General features: G+C 38.9%; 1 protein-coding gene across 3 annotated transcripts in view; it reads right to left on the reverse strand.

The window, feature by feature from the left end:
- The window catches only part of LOC121921925 (SAM and SH3 domain-containing protein 1-like), an 802782-nt gene that overhangs the window by 73014 nt on the left and 707898 nt on the right, over positions 1-21870 (reverse strand). For all 3 annotated transcript variants that reach the window (XM_042450669.1, XM_042450687.1, XM_042450677.1), the window contains exons 5-8: positions 8212-8252; positions 7427-7513; positions 4056-4168; positions 3113-3214 (exon numbers count right to left, since the gene is read on the reverse strand). In XM_042450669.1, coding sequence (XP_042306603.1) covers positions 3113-3214; positions 4056-4168; positions 7427-7513; positions 8212-8252 — 343 coding nt within the window. The remainder of the gene's footprint in view (positions 1-3112; positions 3215-4055; positions 4169-7426; positions 7514-8211; positions 8253-21870) is intronic.

Here is a 21870-nt window from a genome sequence, read left to right on the forward strand (position 1 = left end):
AAAATAATCCAGCACTTAAACAGAAAACCCATTATATAAAACAATTAGTTCCCAAATGTCTGCTGGATTAGAAAAGGACAAATCTGAGGACAAAAGGACACCAAGGAGAGACGCAGTCTAGCCTCTCCCTAGGAGAAGCAACATAGGCAACTTGGTAACAACTGCTATGTTATGAATAAAATGTTAACTCTCCTGATCTTTTTCAGCACCAAGTTATCTTAACCTTAAAGAAGCTTGGTCTCAATTAAGTTTGATGCTTCTTCTGGTTAGTTTGGCAGAAACACTTTGCTTGAAGTAGCAGTGTAAAGACAAGTATCTTCTTTAAGTGTAAAGATGAGTATGTGATAGATCCCGGGGAGTTAACCAGTTCCTGGATAAGGGTAGGGCAAACAGAACTCTTGCTCCAAGTGTGTAATGCAAGAAGCCACCAAAATCATCATAATATGCTTATATATTATAAAAATGTACACACACACACACACACACACACACACACTCTTTAATGAAGTTACAAAGTGGCAGCAATGGGTACTGCTAAATTTTAATGAGTATGTGTGTACAAGAGAATGGTATAAAGAGGCTAGGTGTAACTATCTGGTGAACATGAATATATAATTTTGCACCTCATGTTACATGGCAGCAATGGTGCCATAATCAACCCTCCGGAACGGATGTGGGAAGCACAAAGGAGAAGGAGCAGGAATGGGAATGAGCAGAAAGAGGAAATCACCTGCTTCTCTGATTTAGTAACAGATTAATATCCTGTATTTTCATTAACAAAAATACACTGAGAATGAAATATTCTTAGATAATCTTAAAGTTTCATGTTAATTTATATTTTGGAAATGGAACAGGTTATAAATTTAAAAAACAAACTTTAGCTAGAAAGAGGATGACAGCTAATAGGTTTCTGAAGAGCCTTAGTGGGCTCTAAAAAATGCAAATGGATTTGACACAGGAAATAGGTCTAAAACTTAATTTGTTAAGGGAGCTTAACAAAAGCTTTATTCCTAGGAATACTGGGTACATCACAACCATGGGAACAGCATTAGAAAAATCTGTATCATTATTATGATGGGCACATCATCCAGGGACGTAGCCGGGGGGGGGGTCCATGGGGTCCAGACCCTCTCCTTCCGTTCGATACAATGAATGGTGTATGCCGCTGTGCCGCTGCACCCAAGCCCCATTATAATGGTGGCACTTAGTCTGGACCCCCCCTTCCCAAAATCCAGGCTACATCCCTGCATCATCTCATGCTAACAAAATAATCCTTTCTGAGTTGCATCCACACAACTAGACTCTTCATATGAGAGCAAATGTTCAAGCCTGGAGACAGCTCATATGTGCAAACTTGAAAGTCATGCAAACAGGACCTTAATTTGGTCAGTCACCTGACAGCATATCAGAAAATCAGGAAGGAAAGGTCAAAAACGTTCTGATGAAAAGGATGCTATTTAAGAAGAGGTTGTACCATCCTGGAGAAGCAGAACCCCAAATGATAGTAGTATGCAAAGAACTGTCACAAAATGAATACTTAACTATATATACAGGCATAATCCAAAGTAAAGTTTATAACATATAAAGCTCTATACAGTTCAGGCCCAGATTAACTGAAGGGCCATCCCACCTGTGTTTTATGACAGCCAGGGAGGTCTTTTCTCTGTCCCACCAGCCTCATAGCCACATGTGGTAGGAACACAGAAGAGGGCCTTCTCAGTGACTGTTACCAAACTCTGAACCTCCTTTCCTAGAGGCACCTAACTGGCATCCTTCATGAAGTTCTTTTGGCAGCAGGCAAAGACTTCTTAAAACCTTTGACAGGCCTTTGAGAACTAACTGCTTATGAGATTTTAATAATGTGCTGTATTGTCCGTATTTTTTAAAGGGGTACGCTTTTAAATGTGCTTTTAATTCTATTCATAGTTTATTTATGTTTTATCATCATTTTTTAAAAATAATGTGAACTTCTATATGTACCTGTTTTAATTTTGCAAGATACCTTGAATTAGAGGTGAAAACAAGATGGGATATAAATAAAATACAGTAAGACCCTGTTTAAAGCAGTGGTTCCCAACCTGTGGGTCGGGACCCCTTTGGGGGGTCGAATGACTCTTTCACAGGGGTCGCCTAAGACCATCGGAAAACACATATTTGCATTTAGCAATGAAAATAATTGTATGGTTGGGAGTCACCACAACATGAGGAACTGTATTAAAGGGTCACAGCATTAGGAAGGTTAAGAACCACTGGTTTAAAGTGAATTCGTTTAATACAGCTTCACTTATCCTCAAATAACTTACCAAAGAATCATTCCAGAGGACCTAGAAATGCCTAGAAAGAACACTTCCCTAGGTATTTCTAGGTTTTCTGGTGTGATTCTATGGTCAAGTCGCCCCCCCCCCCCACTGCCCAGCATACCACAGAATCATGCAGGAGGACCAAGAAATGCCCAGGGAAGTGGTCTCCCTAGGCATTTCTAGGTTTTTCAGCAGAATTCTATGGTAAGCTTTAGCCAAAACCCAAAACCATGAACCTCATCGTTCTTTTGGGGAAGGAAAATAGGGTTTGTTCATATCCATAGGTTTTATTCTACACAAGCAGTCCTGAAATGTATCCCCTTGCATTAAGTCGGGTCTTGCTGTAATAATGATAACTGATAGTTGTTAAATTCTACTAAGAGGAGTTCAAACTTTTAAAATTACATGCTATAACTGAGGCCTAACAGAAAAGACTGCTAATTTTATTAGAAATGAACAAGGCAGGTAGAAGACATCTTGTCTAAGGCCCAAAGTAGACCAGTGCCAAGGAGCAGCTGCAATTGGTTCAGGACCATGACGACCACACGGTCCACTCTTGAAGTCAGCCACTGCCACAGTCCCAAATGGGCCACCGCCAGGATCGCATTAAATCCGCTCCTTTTTCTAGTGGCTTCAGGCTGCCTTTGGTGAGCAGAAGCCACTTCTTTTGGCCCATCTGTTTCAGGCTTAAGATAATCTTTTATTTTATTTTCTGTGCTTCTGACTTAATCTTCAGCTACTATATGGATTAACCTTTACATATCCAGGTCAATAATATATTTATCTGTGGCACTACAGAGACTGATACTTACATTACAATTGGAAGAACCATCAAAAGTTGAGTAAGAATTATCAGGCCATTCAGAAGAGTCTGTGCTACCTGACTGCCTACGTTGGGCTTCATATTCCTTAAGCTGAAATAGAAGTTTTAAAAAAAAGGGAACACATGATTTTGTTAGGTGCTATAAATATTGGTTTACTCAATTTCAAATCTCTAAGAACAACCAATTACTGGATGAATTAAGATCTAATGACATCACACTTTCTTGTCATAAATACACACTGTCTTAAATTTTTTCTCTCTGGAAAGTTAGGAAAGAACCTAGATAAACAGGTTGATCAAGAGACAGAAAATATTCTCAACTCCTCTATATTAAAAACATGAGTATGTTCTAGGAAGGATTGCAACTATATACACCTGTAAAATCTGCCCTCTTAAAATTAATGTAGAGCAAGCTTTCAAGTATGGACTCATTAAACCCTTTATTGCTGACTCAGCTACAGTCTTATCAGGGAAGTAGCTTGGTTTTCATGCTTAGTTAAGCTAAAATGCAATCACTTATTTATCAATACAGACATATATATATATATATATATATATATATATATATATATATATATACTGTTCATGTTAATAACACACAAGGGAGTAATGATTCTCAATTTTTTTAAAAGGCATTTAATCATAGAAGTACTTTCATTCTGAATCTCTTGGGCCTGGTCAGAGGGGGTAGTAATATGTAAGCAAGCTCTATATTTTCCATTTATACTACAAACCACCAAGTTATGTGTCTAGATTATCCATAATACTATTTCCAATATTATGGCAACTGATCTGCAAGGTGACTCACCAATGCAATCTGACCTTTCATTTGGCACCAGCAGACAGAGTATGATCTAGCACAAGCTGACTAAAGATCTCACATGGACTGACTAAACGACAAAGCTAGAGAGAGAAGTACATGGATCATATACCCTTGCAAGTGCTTCTTCAATTGTGATCATCTTTTCCTTGACCATCATCATTAACTGGATCCGCTCCTCATCGCTCATTGTAATTTCACTTGCCACATAACCAACATCCTCCCCTGAAGATAGATAGAAAAAAAGATGAGTCTTCAAAACAAACAAATGGAAGGTCAAACATATTAAACCATAGCCTTCCCAGTGTGTTGTCCACCAAACCATTATTTCCAAGTCATTTATGCTCAAATTAACACCTCTTCAAAATTCTGAGTGACTTGCCCACATTTTCATTTGAATGTTGGAAAATTAACAACAGTTTTCCAAGACTGAGATTAGAATTCTGTAGAAGAAAAGAAAAACGAGCTATGAATAGTTACTAATAAAGCATTTGAGTAGAAGAATAGATAATTCAGGGAAATTGAAGAAATGGGGAGATAGCAAAAATATACCTAGCCCCAAACTGAAAAGATTAGGAACGGGATTGTTTATGATATATGTTGGGTTATGGCAATAATCTCATATGCTATTTGGTGAGAAGTATTTTATGCATTTAAACCTAAATAATTAAAATTAATATATTAATATATTTAGTTTACTACTTGCATAATTAATATTATTATTACTATTTTATCAATACTATTATTAGTGTTAGTGTTACTATAACTATATTTTAGTTAAAGGTAAAGGTAATCCCTTGACATGAATGTCTAGCTGTAACCAACTATAGGGACGGTGCTCATCTCCGTTTCTAAGATGAAGAGCCAGGGTTGTCTGAGGACTGCTCTCGTGGTCATGTGGCCAGCATGACTGCACCAAACACTGTTACCTTCCCACTGAGAAGTGGTACCTGTCTATCTACTTGCATTTGCATGCTTTCAAACTGCTAGGTTGGCAGAAGCTGGGACTAGTGACAGGAGCTCACCCCATCCTGCAGCACTCGGGCCTTGAACTGCCAACCTTCTGATCTTCAGATCATCAGAACTGGCGTCTTAACCGCTAAGCTACTGCATTTTAGTTAGGTGATAGTAAATAACTAATGATTTACAGAAAGTTTATTTGAGGTTTGTATTACTATATATTGTGATAATAAAATAAAATATATTAAACATTTTTTTTGAAAATTACAAGATCATAACACTATTGAGGCAGAAGACCAGTCAGGAGAGATATTGCCATTCTCACCATTTCCTAACCAATATCACTGCACTGATGACAGGAACAATGATAAAATATTCCTCTCCAGTAACCTATTCTCCTTCCTCAGATCAATACAGCTTAGAAAGAAGGCACGGCCAGGAATATATTTATTACACCTGGAAATCATTACAGAAAATGACAGAGCAGCAAAAGAAATGCTAATCCAAAATCGGATGCATAGGATCATCTCTAATGAGATGTTATACACTATAAACTAATTTCTATAATTCTTTGCAGAAATCTGCTATATTCAAAACCTCTTATTCATGGCCTCTGATGGAGAGATATAACAATTACTGATAAAATAAGATCTTACACTGTATGAGATACATATTTACAGAAATTGAACGGCATTGTTTAACTGCACAATCATATTACATATTTTTAATGTGAGCTACTCTGATGACAACTGCACCAAACACTGTCATAGTATAATTATGCTCCTAGTTATGTTAGGAGATCAACTAGAAAGTTAACACTAGAAAGGATTGTTTATTACAGAAGAGCAGGCTGTAAACTAAACCAATATACACACACGCACGCGCACGCGCGCACATACAATATAGTGAGAAGCTTCAGTGGCTTAGTGATAAAGGGCTCATGACACTGACATTTTGAGAAATGGAAGTCAGTGGCTATGGTTTGTCTAATGACATACTGTTCTGACATCATCCTGCAGTCCTATGCTGTCCTGTGTCCCAACTTCTGTCAGGAAACTTTATATAGAGAATATTTGTCAAAGCTAAGCTGGATTCTTTGTAATTGTTCCCTACATTATACTATTACATATTAGATAACTGAATACTTACAGATGTTGCTGGACATGGTAAATTAAGTAAATGACTATACATACCATTGTTGTTATGGTGTGTCTTCAAGTAATTTCTGATTTATGCAACTCTAAGGAGAACCTATCATGGGGTCTTTTTGGCAAAATTTATTGCCTTCCTCTAAGGCAGAGAGAGTGTGCCCAAGGTCACCAAGTGAGTTTCAGTGGTTAAGTGGGGATTCAAACTCTAGAGACATAGTGAATGCTCACATGACATTGACGCTCACATACACATACCATGCAACCTAATTATATTGGAAAATTTAATCAACAACAAGATTATCCCAGTTTTTAGATTGTTTTAGCATTACTCCCACCTGCAAAAAAAACTCTTCAAGAGTCATCTGATCAAGAACACATGTAGAGAAGATGGATCACCCTAATTTGATTGGTAAAATGTTCATTGTTGAAAAAAATTCTTAAGGTTTTCAGTTATTTTGTTTGATTAATGTACACACTAATTAACACAGCTCATATAATGTTTAAACATTCAACTGAACATAACACAATGTTATGTTCATATGCAGAATTGAAAATGCAAAAAATAATCAGCATTATCTAAGTTACCAGTAAGTTGGGGAATGTACCAGATAGTTTGATGAAGTTTAATGAAGGACAAAGATCTGAATTGCAGGTCTGCCAAGTAAGTCATAAGAGTAAAAATCAGCAGACAGCCCTGCCACTGCTTTTATAACAACCAAAGAAACCTCAGGCAAAAATGTTACAAACAGAAAATGATCAGAGCCCAGATGCAAGACTGTATTTTATTATTTTATTTCTATTTAATCTATATATATTTTTGCATTTTATCTGTCCTATGATTTAAAGTATATATGAAACATTTCTCAAAACATTACGACTAAAGCTGCAGTTCTATATGGATTTAAACCTGATAAATCCTGCTACAGTCACCAGAATTCTTTTATCTTGATTGGATTTGAACCCACTACCTTAATTTTAAACATGTTTAAAATTTGTGTGTTGATGAGTAGACCTGTTTACATAGTCCTTAAGGCAAACAATCACCTTTTTAAAAGTGAATTACAAAATCCACACTTTTACAAAAAAGAGTTATTCCATACTGTATAGCTTAGTATGGAATAATGTTGAAAAATAAGGAATCTTCTGTTAAATTCCACAGCTTCCAGTAATCTGGCAATAGCATGTAACCTAACTTTCAGATATGATGGAATTCAATGAATAAAAATGTAGTTTCTAATAATTAAGACTAATCTTGTTGAAATATTGCAATTGCATACATCTATCCTAGTTAAAGTCCTATTACTTACATAAAATTATACTCCAAAGGTAATATATAATTAATATTAAAAACAGCATCATCTCAAAGCTATACCTTTTGAAGACTGCCTCATTAGTCCCTTCTGATTCTTTCGAAAATTTTGCCAGAAATACTTGTTCTTCTTTTTCCAATCTGCTTTACCTGATAGAGCATAGAGATTATATATTTAGACACACATGCACACGTATATATTAATACCAGTTCCCTCTTCCAGTACAGTTCCTCACCCTCTGACTTCAGTTTTGAAGAGAATGTTAGTATTAATACAGATTTTATAAACATTCTTCAGTTAGGATATGGAAGAATAATGAGTGTTTCACACAAGCAATTAAAAAAGATTGCACAAAAATAAAGAAGGAATATTTTTGAATTCATTTTTATTAAAAAAAAACAACCCCACTTTTTTTTAAAAAAAAATTAAAAATAAAAATAAAATCTTGAGCACCTAGATTAAAAAAAAAATAAAACCTATGAGATAATTTCATTTTTCTCATTGTTGTGTTTACTGTTGGTTTTTGTATACTGGAAGGGACTGGGGCTCATATGACCATTAGATTTAAGGATCAAACAAACCACTCCATAACTTTATCTAGGCAGCTGGCAGTCTTCAGAGGTGGTAAAATGCACAGAGAAATACTGTTCTAAAGGAACATATCATTAAAATAATCCTCAAAGTTAAAAAGAAACTTGGAAAAAAAACCCAATGAATGTTTTCCTCCAAACAAGAAGCAACACAATAGGCTTTATTGTAAAAGACTTGATAACCATGAGGTAGGCCAATACAGTCTTCAAAAATAAATGGAAAGTAGAAAGGACCAAATAAGATGAAGTATACTGACCTACAGCACTTTCTTCAGAACTTGATTTATGAAGGGAGAACCTAAAAGGAAAAAAGAGGAATCAAATGATTCTTACATACATAGCAAGCATCTTAAATGGCATGAAAATTGTATCACTCTACAGTGACCAAGATATGAAGCATCAAATGCTCTCCCTCATCCTCACAACTCCTTTTCTTATAGGAAAAACAGTCAGCAGAAGAAACAGGATCTGAGCTCCAGCCATGCTTATACAATGGCATTAGCTCAGCTTCAGTTTGAACACTCTGAAACAGGCTTCTAGTGACTGAGCCAGAAAACTATGTATGGAGAACAAAAGAGTTAAAGTTTCAAGGGTCAAAGGGGGAAATGTACAGAAAAAAGAATGTCCTTGCTCTCTCCAGCCAGCCCCCCTTTCCTTCTCCAGTAGTCCACATAGAAAATTAATGGAACGCTTCGGTCCCACAGAAAACTTCAAGCTTTGGTACCATAATCAGTGCTACACAATTAACTTTGCCCTTTTTAAAACCAGTTCAGCGTATACTGTAGCATTTTTTATAGTAAAGTATAGAAAACATTTGTCACTGGGAGCTGGAGAGGCATGTTTAGGAGATCAGCAGCCACATATTTATTACTTAGATTTCAGTTAAGAAAGAAAACAGGAATGGTTCAACTTCATATAAAAACCTATAGCAAAGGTTCATAAGCATTGCACTGACTGGAATAGTAAAGCTAATAGTTACATTAACTATATTGACAGGATATTAAGCATTGGTGTGATAAAATGAATAGTTATATTGTTAATTATTCTGTTCTTAGCTCAGAGTTTAGATATAATGGCCCAAGTGTGGCTTGGTGACTCAAGCGCCCCTAAGGCATAGATAAATGCTGTTCCTGCTGCCTCAAGGAAGCCCAACTGTGGGCATTCAGATACTATTTGTAGGGGCCTACAAATGCACCAGTGATGACAACCTGAATCAAAGGTTTAGGTGTGGTGGCTTTGTTTGATCACCTGAGGCCCCCTAACTATCAGAAGGAGGAGGAGGTGATATGCCACATTAGCTCAGGATCAAAATACTGAGAAGTTGCAGGAAAATGATCTTATTACAGTATTATGAAAATCATCACCATCTTCACCATCACCATCAGTCTCTTCAGTTTCTTCCGTCTCTTCAGCAGCATCTCATTTAGCCTTCCCTGAGAATTCTGGGCTAGAACTTCTGACCTCAGCACCATGGGTTCCTGCTCCTAGCATTCCTCTCTGCCTCCCAAAGATGCTGCAAATGGTGACTAGAGCACAAAAAGTGTGTCATTCAGTGGCTGAGCACATGCTTTGGACATCAAAGGTCCCAGTTTCAATCTCTCACATCTTTGGATAGAGATGGTAAAGACCTCAGACAGACACAATCACCATAAAGAATGCTTAGCTACTGGTTTCATCTGGTTTAAGGGGGATTTCTATGTTCCAAAATAAAGGAAAAGAATGATCACTTGGACACGGATTCATCTTGAGACCATGAAGCACATACTAGGAGCCCCCTCCTAGCACATATGCCTTCTCATTTTATTTATTACACTCTTCAGTGTACATTTATGTTGTTCCTCTAACCTGAAACTGTGTTACATTTCCAACAAAAATTGATCATTCCTACCAATCCTGGAAGAAAAATTGGTTCTCCAAAGTCAGTGGGAGGAAAAAAAACCTTTGATTTTAGAACAAACAGAGCAAATCTACATTCCATTGATGGGACAAATGTACATTTTACATTGATTTTATGGTAATTAACTCACTTCATATTAGCATGGTATGCAGTGCATACTAAAGTAAATACTAGCATTTACTTCAGCTGACACTTTAATGATCAATCAGACTTTACTGACGTACATGTTGTGCAAACCGATGTGATATGTACTTTCCAGGACTACCAGCAGAGGGCAATAGAAAGTTTTTTATCAACTGCAAAAGGTTCCATGAAGAAACCAAACTGTATTTTGTTTTAGACCAGTGCACACTGTAAATTATCCAACTGATTAGAAGCCAACTGTTTATAAGCATGAAAAACATAATCATCAATTTGTGAGGACATCATGAAAGGGGAAATGATAGCATGAAGTTTAATTTTGATTCAGTAAATTCATTCAAGCAGAGGCAGGAACAGCAGTGCTTGGACATGGCAAATCATCTCTCTTCTTCAGCCTGATTAGAAACTTAATCTGGAGCAGCCAGCCTGCCAATTGATACAACCAAATTCCAGATCTGAACTGCACCAGGTGCATGGTGGAAGGGGGCCATTGCCAGTTCCCTTACTGATGCAGTTTACACTCGGGACAGCTTGTAAAAAGAAAATTAATGGCTTCGGTGGGTTCACAGCACTAGCAGCCAATTGTTAGAAAGGAGCTCAAACAACAGGCGTAGAAAAAAGATCTGAGCTTCTGTTAGCATAATATGAAGCCATATTTCAAGCAAGGACGCGAGGATGAGTGTAGGGTGGCTATAGAAGCAAGGGGTTTTGGTGAGCATTCAGGTCATATAATTTCTTACCAGATCCAAGTTTTGAATTTGAATTGACATTTTCACACCCAAATGGTTTATATAGCTCTGTCTCTGCATTCTGCACTCCAAGCATGCATCTGAGGAATTAGGCTCGAATTTAAAAAAGCTCATGCTATCAACTTCTTTCTTTCAGTTAGTCTCAAAGGTACTACAAGATCCCTTTGCATACTATCAGATTCTGTAATGCCTCCCCATTTGATCAGGTTCTGTACATTCAAGTACAAATTGCTCCTGCCTAAGACAGTTTTCTTTTTATTCATAGATGCACACACATCTCATTTAGTCAGCTGCATGTGCAAACACAAGCATAGGTGTACAAACACATGCACATGCACACACATTTCAAAAATAGGTTCTGTGCCAACAATATTACAATCTTAACTCCAGCTGGTCAGATTATGCAAGTGTGCTCATAACTGCATAAATCGACCATAAAAATAGTGCTTTGAGCAAGTGAAAAATTATGAAAGCAAGAGAGATCCAGAGGATGCAGAGGACACTACCTGCAGTTCCTTGACATAGCAGATCTAACTACAGTGATACACACCTTAGTTACATCCCATTTCGATTACTGTAATGCAGTGGTTCTTAAATGCTGGGATGTGAAAACTGCTCAAGGGGACGGGGGCCATGAGACTTGGAACCCTGATCCATCTTCAAAATTTTTATGTGTAAAATATACACATAAAGTTTGAGTTAAATTTTCACCTTACTTAAAACTGTTCTAATTTGAACAATGCTATTTCCCTATAAAATGTTAAAATATGAATATACATGAATGTCAGAAAGAAAATATGCATGCTAAATGAACAAAGTATTTTTTATTCAAATACTACATTGGGGTGGTGGTGCGTCTGCACACAGGTGTAAAGGGGGGGGTGGTCCAAAGGTTTGAGTAGCACTGCTGTAACTAATTCTATATGAGGCTGTTCAGTAACATCAGTGGGTCAAAAATGCTGCAGCCATTTGTTGGCTCCCTTATTGAAACAATTCCACTGGCTACCAATCCATTTCTGGGCAGAAACCAAAGTGATGGTGATGGCCTTTGAAGCCCTACATGGCTTGGGTCCAGACTATTTGAAAAACTCTTATGAGTGCATTTTAATGATTTGATAGTGTTGCATTTTAACTGTGAGTTTATGTGGTTTTAATTTTATTTTGTATTTTAACAAGCTGTACCCTGCCTTGAGGAGATGTGGGAAAGAAATCATCACCATCATGTCTCAATCCTTCCACCATCACAGGCACACTTGGTGAGGACTCGGGAGAGAGCATCCCCTGTGGTTGCTCCTATCTATGGAATGTCCTTCCACAGGAACTTTGGTAGGACCCCTGACTGCTACCTCCCTGCAGGTAAAGACATTTTTCATTTAAGGAGGATTTTGGCTTTTCATATGGTGTGGCGGGCAGATCTTTTAATGGGGGTTGTTGTTTCTGTTACATTATGTGACCTGCACTTTTAACAAGCGTTTGTCAAATTTCATTTAATTGTGTTTTAGCTTTTGTACTTAAAGCTTTTTAAATGATATTGTGCTTTTAAAAGGTTGTATGCTGCTATGAAGCCCATGTTCGTAGAAAGGCAAGATATAAATTAATTAAATAAATAGATTTATACCAGTAACTATAATACTGGCTATTGGAAGCCTCATTTTCATAATTAAAAATCGTATGGAAACAATTATGTGGGGGTTATGGTGGCTTCAGTTTTTGATGGTACTGCCAAGCATGTTGTGAGAGTAAAGAGAAAGAGACTGGCAAGTGTAATATCAGAGCCGTTGGCAATAATCTTTGAGAACTCCTGGAGAACAGGAGAAGTCCCAGCAGACTGGAGGAGGGCAAACGTTGTTCACATCTTCAAAAAGGGGGTAAAAAGAGGGTCCCACCCATTATTGTCCAGTTAGTCTGACATCAATACCAGGAAAGATTCCAGAGCAGATAATTAAACAGAGAGTCTGTGAACATCTGGAAGGCAATTCCATAATCACAAAAAGTCAACATGGGTTTCAGAGAAACAAGTCATGCCAGACAAATCTGCTCTCTTTCTTTGATAAAATTACTAGCTTGGTAGATGAAGGGAATGCTGTGGATACAGTATATCTTGATTTCAGTAAGGCCTTTGACAGAGTTGCCCATGACATTCTTGAAAACAAGCTTGTAGAATGTGGGCTAGACAACGTAACTGTTACATGGATTTTTAATTGGTTGACTGACCGAACCCAAAGAGTGCTCAACAATGGCTCCTTTTCATCCTGGAGAGAAATGACCAGTGGGGTGTCACAGGGTTCTGTCCTGGGTCCGATGCTATTCAACATCTTTATCAATGACTTGGATGACAGAATCAGGGGCATACTTATCAAATTTGCAGATGACACCAAATTAGGAGTATCAGCTAATACCCAAGAGGACAGGATCAACATTCAAAATGACATGAATAGACTAGAAAGCTGGGCCAAAGCTAACAAAATGAAATTCAACACAGAGAAATGTAAGGTACTGCACTTAGGGCGGAAAAATAAAATGCACAGATATAGGATCGGGGACACCTGGCTGAATGAGACTACATGTGAAAGGGATCTGGGAGTCCAAGTAGACCACAAGTTGAACATGAGTCAGTGCGATGTGGCAGCTAACAAGACCAATGCGATTTTAGGCTGCATCAATAGAAGTATAGTGTCTAGATCAAGGGAAGTAATAGTGTCACTCTATTCTGCTTTGGTCAGGCCCCGCCTGGAATATTGTATCCAGTTCTGGGCACCACAATTCAAAAAGGATGTTCTGAAACTGGATTGTGTCCAAAGGAGGGTGACTAAAATTGTTAAGGTTGTGGAAACCATGCCCTATGAGAATGACTTAAGGAGCTGGGGATGTTTAGCCTGGAGAAGAGAAGGTTAAGACGTGATATGATAGCCCTGTTTAAATATTTGAAGGGATGTCATATTGAAGAGGGAGCAATGTTGTTTTCTGCTGCTCCAGACACTAGGACCTGGAACAATGGATGCAAGCTCCAGGAAAAGAGATTCCACCTCAACATTAGGAGGAACTTCCTGACAGTAAGGGCAGTGGAACAAAACTCCCAGTGGACAAGTGGAACAAACTCCCTCGGAGTGTGGTGGAGTCTCCTTCCTTGGAGGTCTTCAAACAGATGCTGGATGGCCATCTGTTGGGGGTGCTTTGATTGTGCGTTCTTGCATGGCAGGGGGTTGGACTGGATGGCCCTTGTCTTCTCTTCCAACTCTACGATTCTATGAGAACAGAAAAGTTACTTTGGGTTCTACAGTGTCCCTAATCCCCACTCCCTGGGATATTTGAAAATTATAGTCCAAAAAGTTGTTTCCCAATCTCTGGGATACCATAGGAATTTTGGGAATTTGGATTTTGTGACTTTTTTTCACAAAAATGATTCAACAATATACAAATCATATGTTTGTATGGGAAAGCTCAGAACGCTTGAGATTAAAAAGAAGTTTAGAAAAGCCCATAGAGAACAGGCAAAATGGAAGTTAATTTAACAGTTTAAAAAAGCTATTGACTTTTAATATCCAAGATAAAACAGTACTGCATATTAGTTTTCATTTCTTTGCATATATGTTTTAAAGTGACCCACATGCACATTGTCACATGGAACTACCACAACGTGAGAATGCATTTTCTTCTTTTTGATTTTTTAAACCTAGCCCAGATCTGTAACTTTTTATACTAATAATAACTTTATTACGGCCAATTGGCCAGCACGATTACAAAATTCCAGTTTAAAACACAACATAGGTTCATGTACAGGCAGATGTACAGGCAGATTGGAGAGTATAAACAAATGATGGTCTATGAAAAGTAAGGATAAAAAGCAAGGATAGGACTGCACGATCAGGCAAACACACAACAATGAGTAGGCTGCCATCACCTCACAAACAACTCTATCATATTGTGTAATAGAGCACATTCAAGACATATAAGTTCAAAATCACAATCATATCCCCTATCCAAGCAAGAGTTAAACTACAAAATGCCATTAATCAGATGCAACTTATAAAATCATTTTTACTGTAACTTTTTATACATATCAGGTAATACTTTCTTTATTGGATCCGATCTATTGCCAGCAATGATACTGTATTTAAAAAAACCTACATGGGTAAACCTTCCTAATCTGCTAGTACCAAACCTGAATGCAAACAGATTTTCTTGTTTTCAAATTGCTATGCTATAACCAGTTTTACTAAGGCCCTCTATTTTTCTTAAATGTCCTACATTTTGGGCTGAGTTTTGTCCTGCAGTTGTCCTACAGTTTGGTCTAGATTTTGTCCTATATTTTGTCCCGGGTTTTAGTGGACAGTTATGGCAACCTATTGGTACACGGAAGGGAGGGAGGGTGCTTTGGGCCCATAAGTTAGAAATGACTTGGAGGCACACAACAACAACAACATTAATAAAGCACAGAAGGCACAGCACAATAACAAGAACAAAGAGAGCCAGTTGTTTGAGCGTGAGACTCTGGAGAGCAGGGCTCGAATCCCAGCTTGGCCATGAAACCCACTGGGAGACCTTGGGTAAGTCACACCCTCTCAACCTCAGAGGAAGGAAATGGGAAACCTCCTCTGAAAAAATCTTGCCCGGAACAGCCCATGGATGGTCTCATTACACCTCACAAAACTACAGTTCCCAAAATCCCATAGCATGCAAGGTACGGGTTTGCCGCCCGGAAGAGACATACCTTCTGCCCAGAAGGGCCACTACTTGCTGAGGCTGCCGTGTGTCATCAGAGACGGCTTTGTGTGCCAGAGAGGGCATGCGTGCCACACGTTCACCATCATTGTTCTAGGGAGTGGGGATGTATTCCGTTGGTGAGTAGAGACTATGTGCCTTCAAGGTCACCCCGACGTATGGTGATTCTATCATAGGATTCTTTTGTGGTTTTTGGCAAGATTTTTACAGAAGAGGTTGACCATTGCCTTGTGATGCTGAGAGATTGTGGCTTGCCCAATACTTTATTTTTTTGTCGCTGATGGTAGCCTTTCATACATATCTAAAACAGTATTTGGAGAAATGTTCTATACATTCCATCTTCACTGTGGGAATGTGTATGTTCTAGAAAATTGTAGTAAACATCTTCCATACATAGTTCATATTCAGGACTCCACTTCCACCACATACCCAACAGTCAGGACTAGTTAGGCCCTATCTGTTTCTAAGCTGGAGCCTGTAGAACAGAAGTGAGGATACTTCCATCTGTCAAGTCTGTGCATCCAGCTTGTCACCTCTCTTGGCAGACCACGTTAACATTTGCCATTTGTTCCTTTACCACAGAAATTTAGCAATACATCCATGGTCTCCCCCCGCTCCCCCACATCATCACATTATGTGTTTGCCTCACTGTGTACCAGGAAAAAGACAGGTCCTTCTGCTGTGCACTGAGAAGAAAATGGAGTGGAGGGGGGGCATACTATTAGAGGATGGGAAGGTGGAAGAGCAAACCTTAAGACTATAAAACCAGGTTAAAGGGGGAGATAAGGGGAGAACATAATGGGCAGGAGAAAAGAGTGAGAGAAGATGAGAAGCAGTGAAGGAGAAAAGAGAAGGAAGGAAGAGAAAGACATAAGAGGAAGGGAAAATTCTGTTTTCATCACATCCTTCCATAGCATGTAGTCACTCTCCCCAGGAGTGTTAAGCTGAAACAAGTTCATCCCTTGGGCTGGTTCTTAATCTTTTTGGTGGTTAAAAAGTTCTTAACACTTATGATGGAGCCATAAGCCCCTTTGATAATGTGATCAAGGCCATGAGATCCCCTGTCTAGAAAAACACAGCTAAACATCTAAACACAATATTTTGCAAACAAATTATTTTATTGCGTTGGAAATGGACTAACTTAACATAGACTAGGTTGAAAGGGGGGGAAATAATAATAAACACTTGAAAACAATAATTGTAAAATTGTAAAATTCACCACGTATCGAAGAAATTAAAGCACCAAGAAGGAAATGCAAGAAAAAATAATATTTTTTCTCTCCCATTTCATTTGTGTATTATCTCCTAAACTGCATGAATTATTTTTTTCTAAAAGACCCACTGGCAGCAGATAAGTATGGATTTCTTTCACACTACAAAATTATAGCAATTTTACACCACATAAAGTTCAATTGACAGAATTCTGGAATTTATAGTTTGGTGAACCAGCGGATCTCCCTGGTCTAGACTGCCTCAAAAACTACATTTCGCAGGTTTCAATAGAATGGAACTGCGGCCCGTTACAAACAGGCAGGAAAGTACGCGCAGAGCGCGTACTAGGGTTAGAAAGGGACGGTGCTTCCTCACCTTCCTAACTCTAGTGCGCGCTTTGCACGCACAAAATGGCAGCGGCCATTCCACACGGCTGCCGCCATGAGGATGTCACGACTGTGCCACCTCTATACAGGGCGGCGTGGACGTGATGTCCTCGCTCCGCGCCAGGGCACTTAGTGCGCCCTTAGCGCAGAGCAGGAAGGAGCTCCGTTTCGGAGCTCCTTCCTGGTTTGGTCCGCTGGGCGCAGCCTTCACACGGCTGCGCCCAGCGGACCAAAGGAGAAAGGGGCCAAGCGGCCCCTTTCTCCTCCTCCCCGCCGCTGCGGGGTGTCCTTGGGGCTTGAAGCTCCAGGGACACCCCTTTTCAGGCTGCGGGGAAGAGGCCTTTTGCCACTTCCCCGCAGCCTGGAAAGCGGTGGATCGGGGCCTCAGCGGCTGCCGCTCTGGACACTGAGGCCCCGATACCCCGGGGAAAGGGGCGGGTGCAGCCCGCCCCAAACAGGTGGTCTGTAACGTGCCAATGTTTGCTAAAGTGGTATCAAAGTGCTATATTGGTTCAGTGTAAAAAAACAAACAAAACCAGGTGTGGCATTCTCTCTTCCACTTGCAGAGTTATACACAGCAATATTTGGTGCCAGTTGTGGAAACAGAAAAGCACCCTTTAGCCCAGAATTCCACAAGGTAAATCACTGCCCTTCAAGTTCCACCTAAGGTGTATACAGTATATTTAAGTATTAACTATGGAAGAGCAGTGTGTGTGTGTGTGTGTGTGTGTGTGTGTCGATTTATAGCACCTGAGAATAGCCCTCTTGTTTGATTTGACAATTAGGCTGCTCTGGCCGTGTTGAACCTGCAGCTTCTTCAGTAACATATACTGGACATGATTTGTATTCTTCCATTCATAGACTGACAACTCGTTCTGAAACTTAATGATGCAGTGGCATTTGGCAGAAGTTTCAGAGCTGCATGTTGAAAAGCAGCCAAATGCCATTACTCCACAGCTTTGGGCATTTGGTTTTGCTGTGGTCTGATGTACAGCTTCATTAGCAGCCTTCCAAATGAAATGCACTCCAAGGCACATAGTAAAAGGATTGTATAGTCAGTGGTTCACATACAGACGAAAGAAATAGAATAGATGGCCAATTACTGACTGACTAGGAAGAAGCAGGAGATCTATTTACTCTCAATCTCTGCTTACAGTAGTGGATAAGTGTTCTTTTAAAATGCCCCAAATTTTAATCTGATGCCATTATATAAGCACTCTGTCTGAATCTATGTCTGGAAGCTTGAGGCAAGAAAAAGGAGACAGATGTTGAAAATACCAGAACATTGCTGAACATATTACAATACTGTAGGTGGGAAATAGTTGACCAGAGTATCAAGGCGTAAATTTTGAAAACAAAACAAAACAAGCAAACCCTTTTCAGGACATAAAGTGAACTCTATCAAAGTTGTATATTTGTGTGCAATGAATTATATGCACTCAGAAATATGTTGCATTTTCACTTTAGTACAGTATTGACAAAAAGGATTTTTTTCTACGTTATTTGGGAACTTCAACTTGCTTGCAAATGAATGTAACATACATAACAGCACTGCAAGTGGGAAAAGTCTGATGCTTTCACCTATAAAAACATTTATATTTTGTATGGATTTGGGTGATAACATTGTTTGGCTTAAAACACTCTATGAACAATGTGTTTTTAAGGTTGCTTTTGCAAAGGGGAAAGCAAAACAAAGAATGAACACAAAAGGGTAGTTTGTCCAGTGGTCTCAGAAATCTATCATCCATTGAACTGTGATGGTTGCTGCTACACACATCACCAGTCTAGCCGTTTGTGTTCTCTCCTGATAAGTCTTTTAAAAAATAAAAATAAAAAAAAACTGGTCAACCTGGCTACAGGATGCAGTCCAAATATTGAGCACATTGCATACAGATGCAGGAAAAGCTAGCATTCCACTTAAAACAGGTTTTTGGCACTCCTTCTGTCAGCTAATAAAGTTTCAACTTTACCAGACCTGGTCTCATTCTAGCTTCTGATAAAGACATCTGCAGTTTTTATTTTATATACATAGTGACTAATTTTACTACATACTGAGTCCATTTGTGCCTTGAAATGTGAAATAGCCTTGCATTTGTGCAATACACAGGTCAGTAAATGGAAACAAACACCATCATGTGCTGCTTTTATGAACATGGTCATGACTTGTGAAAGATGATCTTTGCCTCCAACACCAGAAAGAGAAACTGAGAAAGATATTATCCTGATATTTTTATTTCTCTGTTAAGAATCATAAATGCAGATGTGCTTGAAAATATACCCAAATCTCATTTACTGACTGAAAAACACACAGGTGCATAGTATAGCCCTAAAAATTAAACAGCACCTACTATAAACCACCTATAAACTAATTATACTCTGCTCTTCTTTCTCAGACTATTTACAACCCAACTGGAGGGGAGAGCCTGCTTGCTTGTATTTGTAGCCCTGAATGCATCGATACAAAAAACCTTTTGCTTCCTTCCTTTGAAGGCAGTTTGTTTATCTGCCTGCATTACACAATGCATAGTAACCGAACTACTGTGACAAGTCTGACACCTTTATGAGTGGAGCTGAGTGACTGCAGGATAATTTATTTAAGGGGAGATGGCATTGTGACGAAAAGAGTCTTTAGTGTCCCTATCAAGATTTGCATGAACCTAAAGGGAAAGGCAAGGCTGAGAGGTTCTGACCCTGATAGTTTCAGTGTGAGAAAAATGGAAGGCAAAGAGTCCTATTCAACTATCTTGTCAGTAGGTCTCCATAGCAATGGCTCTTTCAACAGGTCAAAACTTTCTCAGCACTTCCAAAAAATGACACTCCTTTTGCTTTGTCTTGTCCCTTCCTCTATACACAGGCAACACAGATATAGCTGCTTACACAGCAATTACTTTAAAACAGGGATGAGCAAAAAAGTACCAGTAGATTTGAATCTATTGGCGTATCACTGGGTGACTTGGAACTAATTAACAAAACTTTTGGACTCTTCATTGCGTAAGAACAGGAAGAACAAAAATGTGCCATACCCACCCGATTGCTGAAATAAATAAATAAATAAATAAATAACAAAATCAGGGAAAACCACAATTTGGGTCTGGAAAGACATATCACCTACAATTTTGAAAAAATTTCGGATTTTTCAGTGTCATGCCTGCCCATCAACTGTCTGAAAGACTATTGTGCACCAGATCCCAGTGGTTTGACCTTAAGTTTCTACTAGTTCCTGCCCACCCCTACATTATCCTTAACCAATTGCATACTACAAAAAGAAGCTGGATGCTAGCCTCTCAGGGATATTTTACTTTATCAGATGACCCTTTTAGTCCTTTCTCAAGTCATACGGTTCTATGAATGACATTAGAGACGCTCTCTTACAGTGTTAGACCCATTGCATACTGGTAGGCATATTTTGTAAATTATCTGTCAAGTCTTCATTTTAGTCAAGTACTGGGAAAATGGGAAATCCCTTTCACTGGACCAAGAGAAGGCAGGAAGAGAACATACATTTCCTTCCAAAGGTAAGGGATTTCCTTTCTTTAAGCCAGCCCATGGAAGCACATATATAAAGCTGGAGAAAGGGCCAATTAAAAAAAACACCAACATTTAAAAACCAAACACTTGTAGCTTTACAGGAAAAAATAGGACCAAGAAGAACTAAACATGGCTAAAAAATTATATTCCAATAATAGGCCAAAAAAAGGGCTAAGAGGAATCATTAGGGAAAATGTCATTAAAAATGATCCACAAGAGATTACCTACTAATACTAAAGAAAACTAAACCAATTTAGATGGAGATATATCTGGTAATATTTGATTAAAAAGGAAGATGGTAAACATCATAAATTTACATACAGGTAGAAATAGAAACGTAAGAAATAAGTTGTCCTATGAGATCATGTTCAGCTGAAGCACCTAAATAAGCATGGAAATGTGCTGTGAGGTCAGGTCTCAACATGAACCCTTTGCCCTGATCCAGTAGTGTCAGGCTAGCCCTGGACAAGTCTGTGCACAGCAACCAGGACCGGCCCTACCAATAGGTTATATGTGGCAACTACTATCAGTGGCATATGGATCAGCACTGGCAGCAGCCTCCTGAACATTTCTCCTGAGGCCTTTGGTTATTCCCATCTGTTTCAAGGTCATGGCGGTGTGTGCCACAGGGCCTGTCAAAACTAACCAGCAGTCCTCTTGCATAGGCAAAGACTGTATCTAATCACCAACCTTGAAATCTAGTTTGCATTTGTATGTTGTATGTGTATGTGTCCACACACACATAGAGACAGGGGTAGCATCATCATTCAGGCCACCAAATGAGAGCAAAAAGAATTTTCATTTTGAGTTATACTCTTGAATCTTCCATTCTAAGAACTGCTGAGTTTGAACCAGAAAAGCCCCCCTGAAGCTTATTCTGAACAGCTTATTCTAGAATGTTCATGGCTTGCTCGGCATACTTCCATGGAGAACCACAAAAGTGATTTTCTTATCAGCCAAGATTGCCTAAAGCTGAGAAAAAGAGGGAGACCCAGCAGTCCTATTGCTTCTATTTGTGCAATATTTATGTGTATAGGGGCACTGTTAACAGTTAATTCAGGGTGACCACAGACTCAGGCTTTTGGAAGGAACAGTGGAAGCCCTGTGGTTTGTAACTGAAGCCCTTTGCCTGTGGGAGGAAGCTGTCATTCTGCCTCTGTCTCCTTTTGTCTCAGAAAGGGGTTTCCCTAAAGCTTCTTCATCATGACCGAAGATCACACTTTGGTATTTTTTTTAAATAAAAAAGAGCACTCTTAATTTTCACTGTTTAGGAGATAGCTA

The sequence above is a fragment of the Sceloporus undulatus genome, chromosome 1 (genome assembly GCF_019175285.1).
Source record: "Sceloporus undulatus isolate JIND9_A2432 ecotype Alabama chromosome 1, SceUnd_v1.1, whole genome shotgun sequence".
Taxonomy (NCBI): Eukaryota; Metazoa; Chordata; class Lepidosauria; order Squamata; family Phrynosomatidae; genus Sceloporus; species Sceloporus undulatus.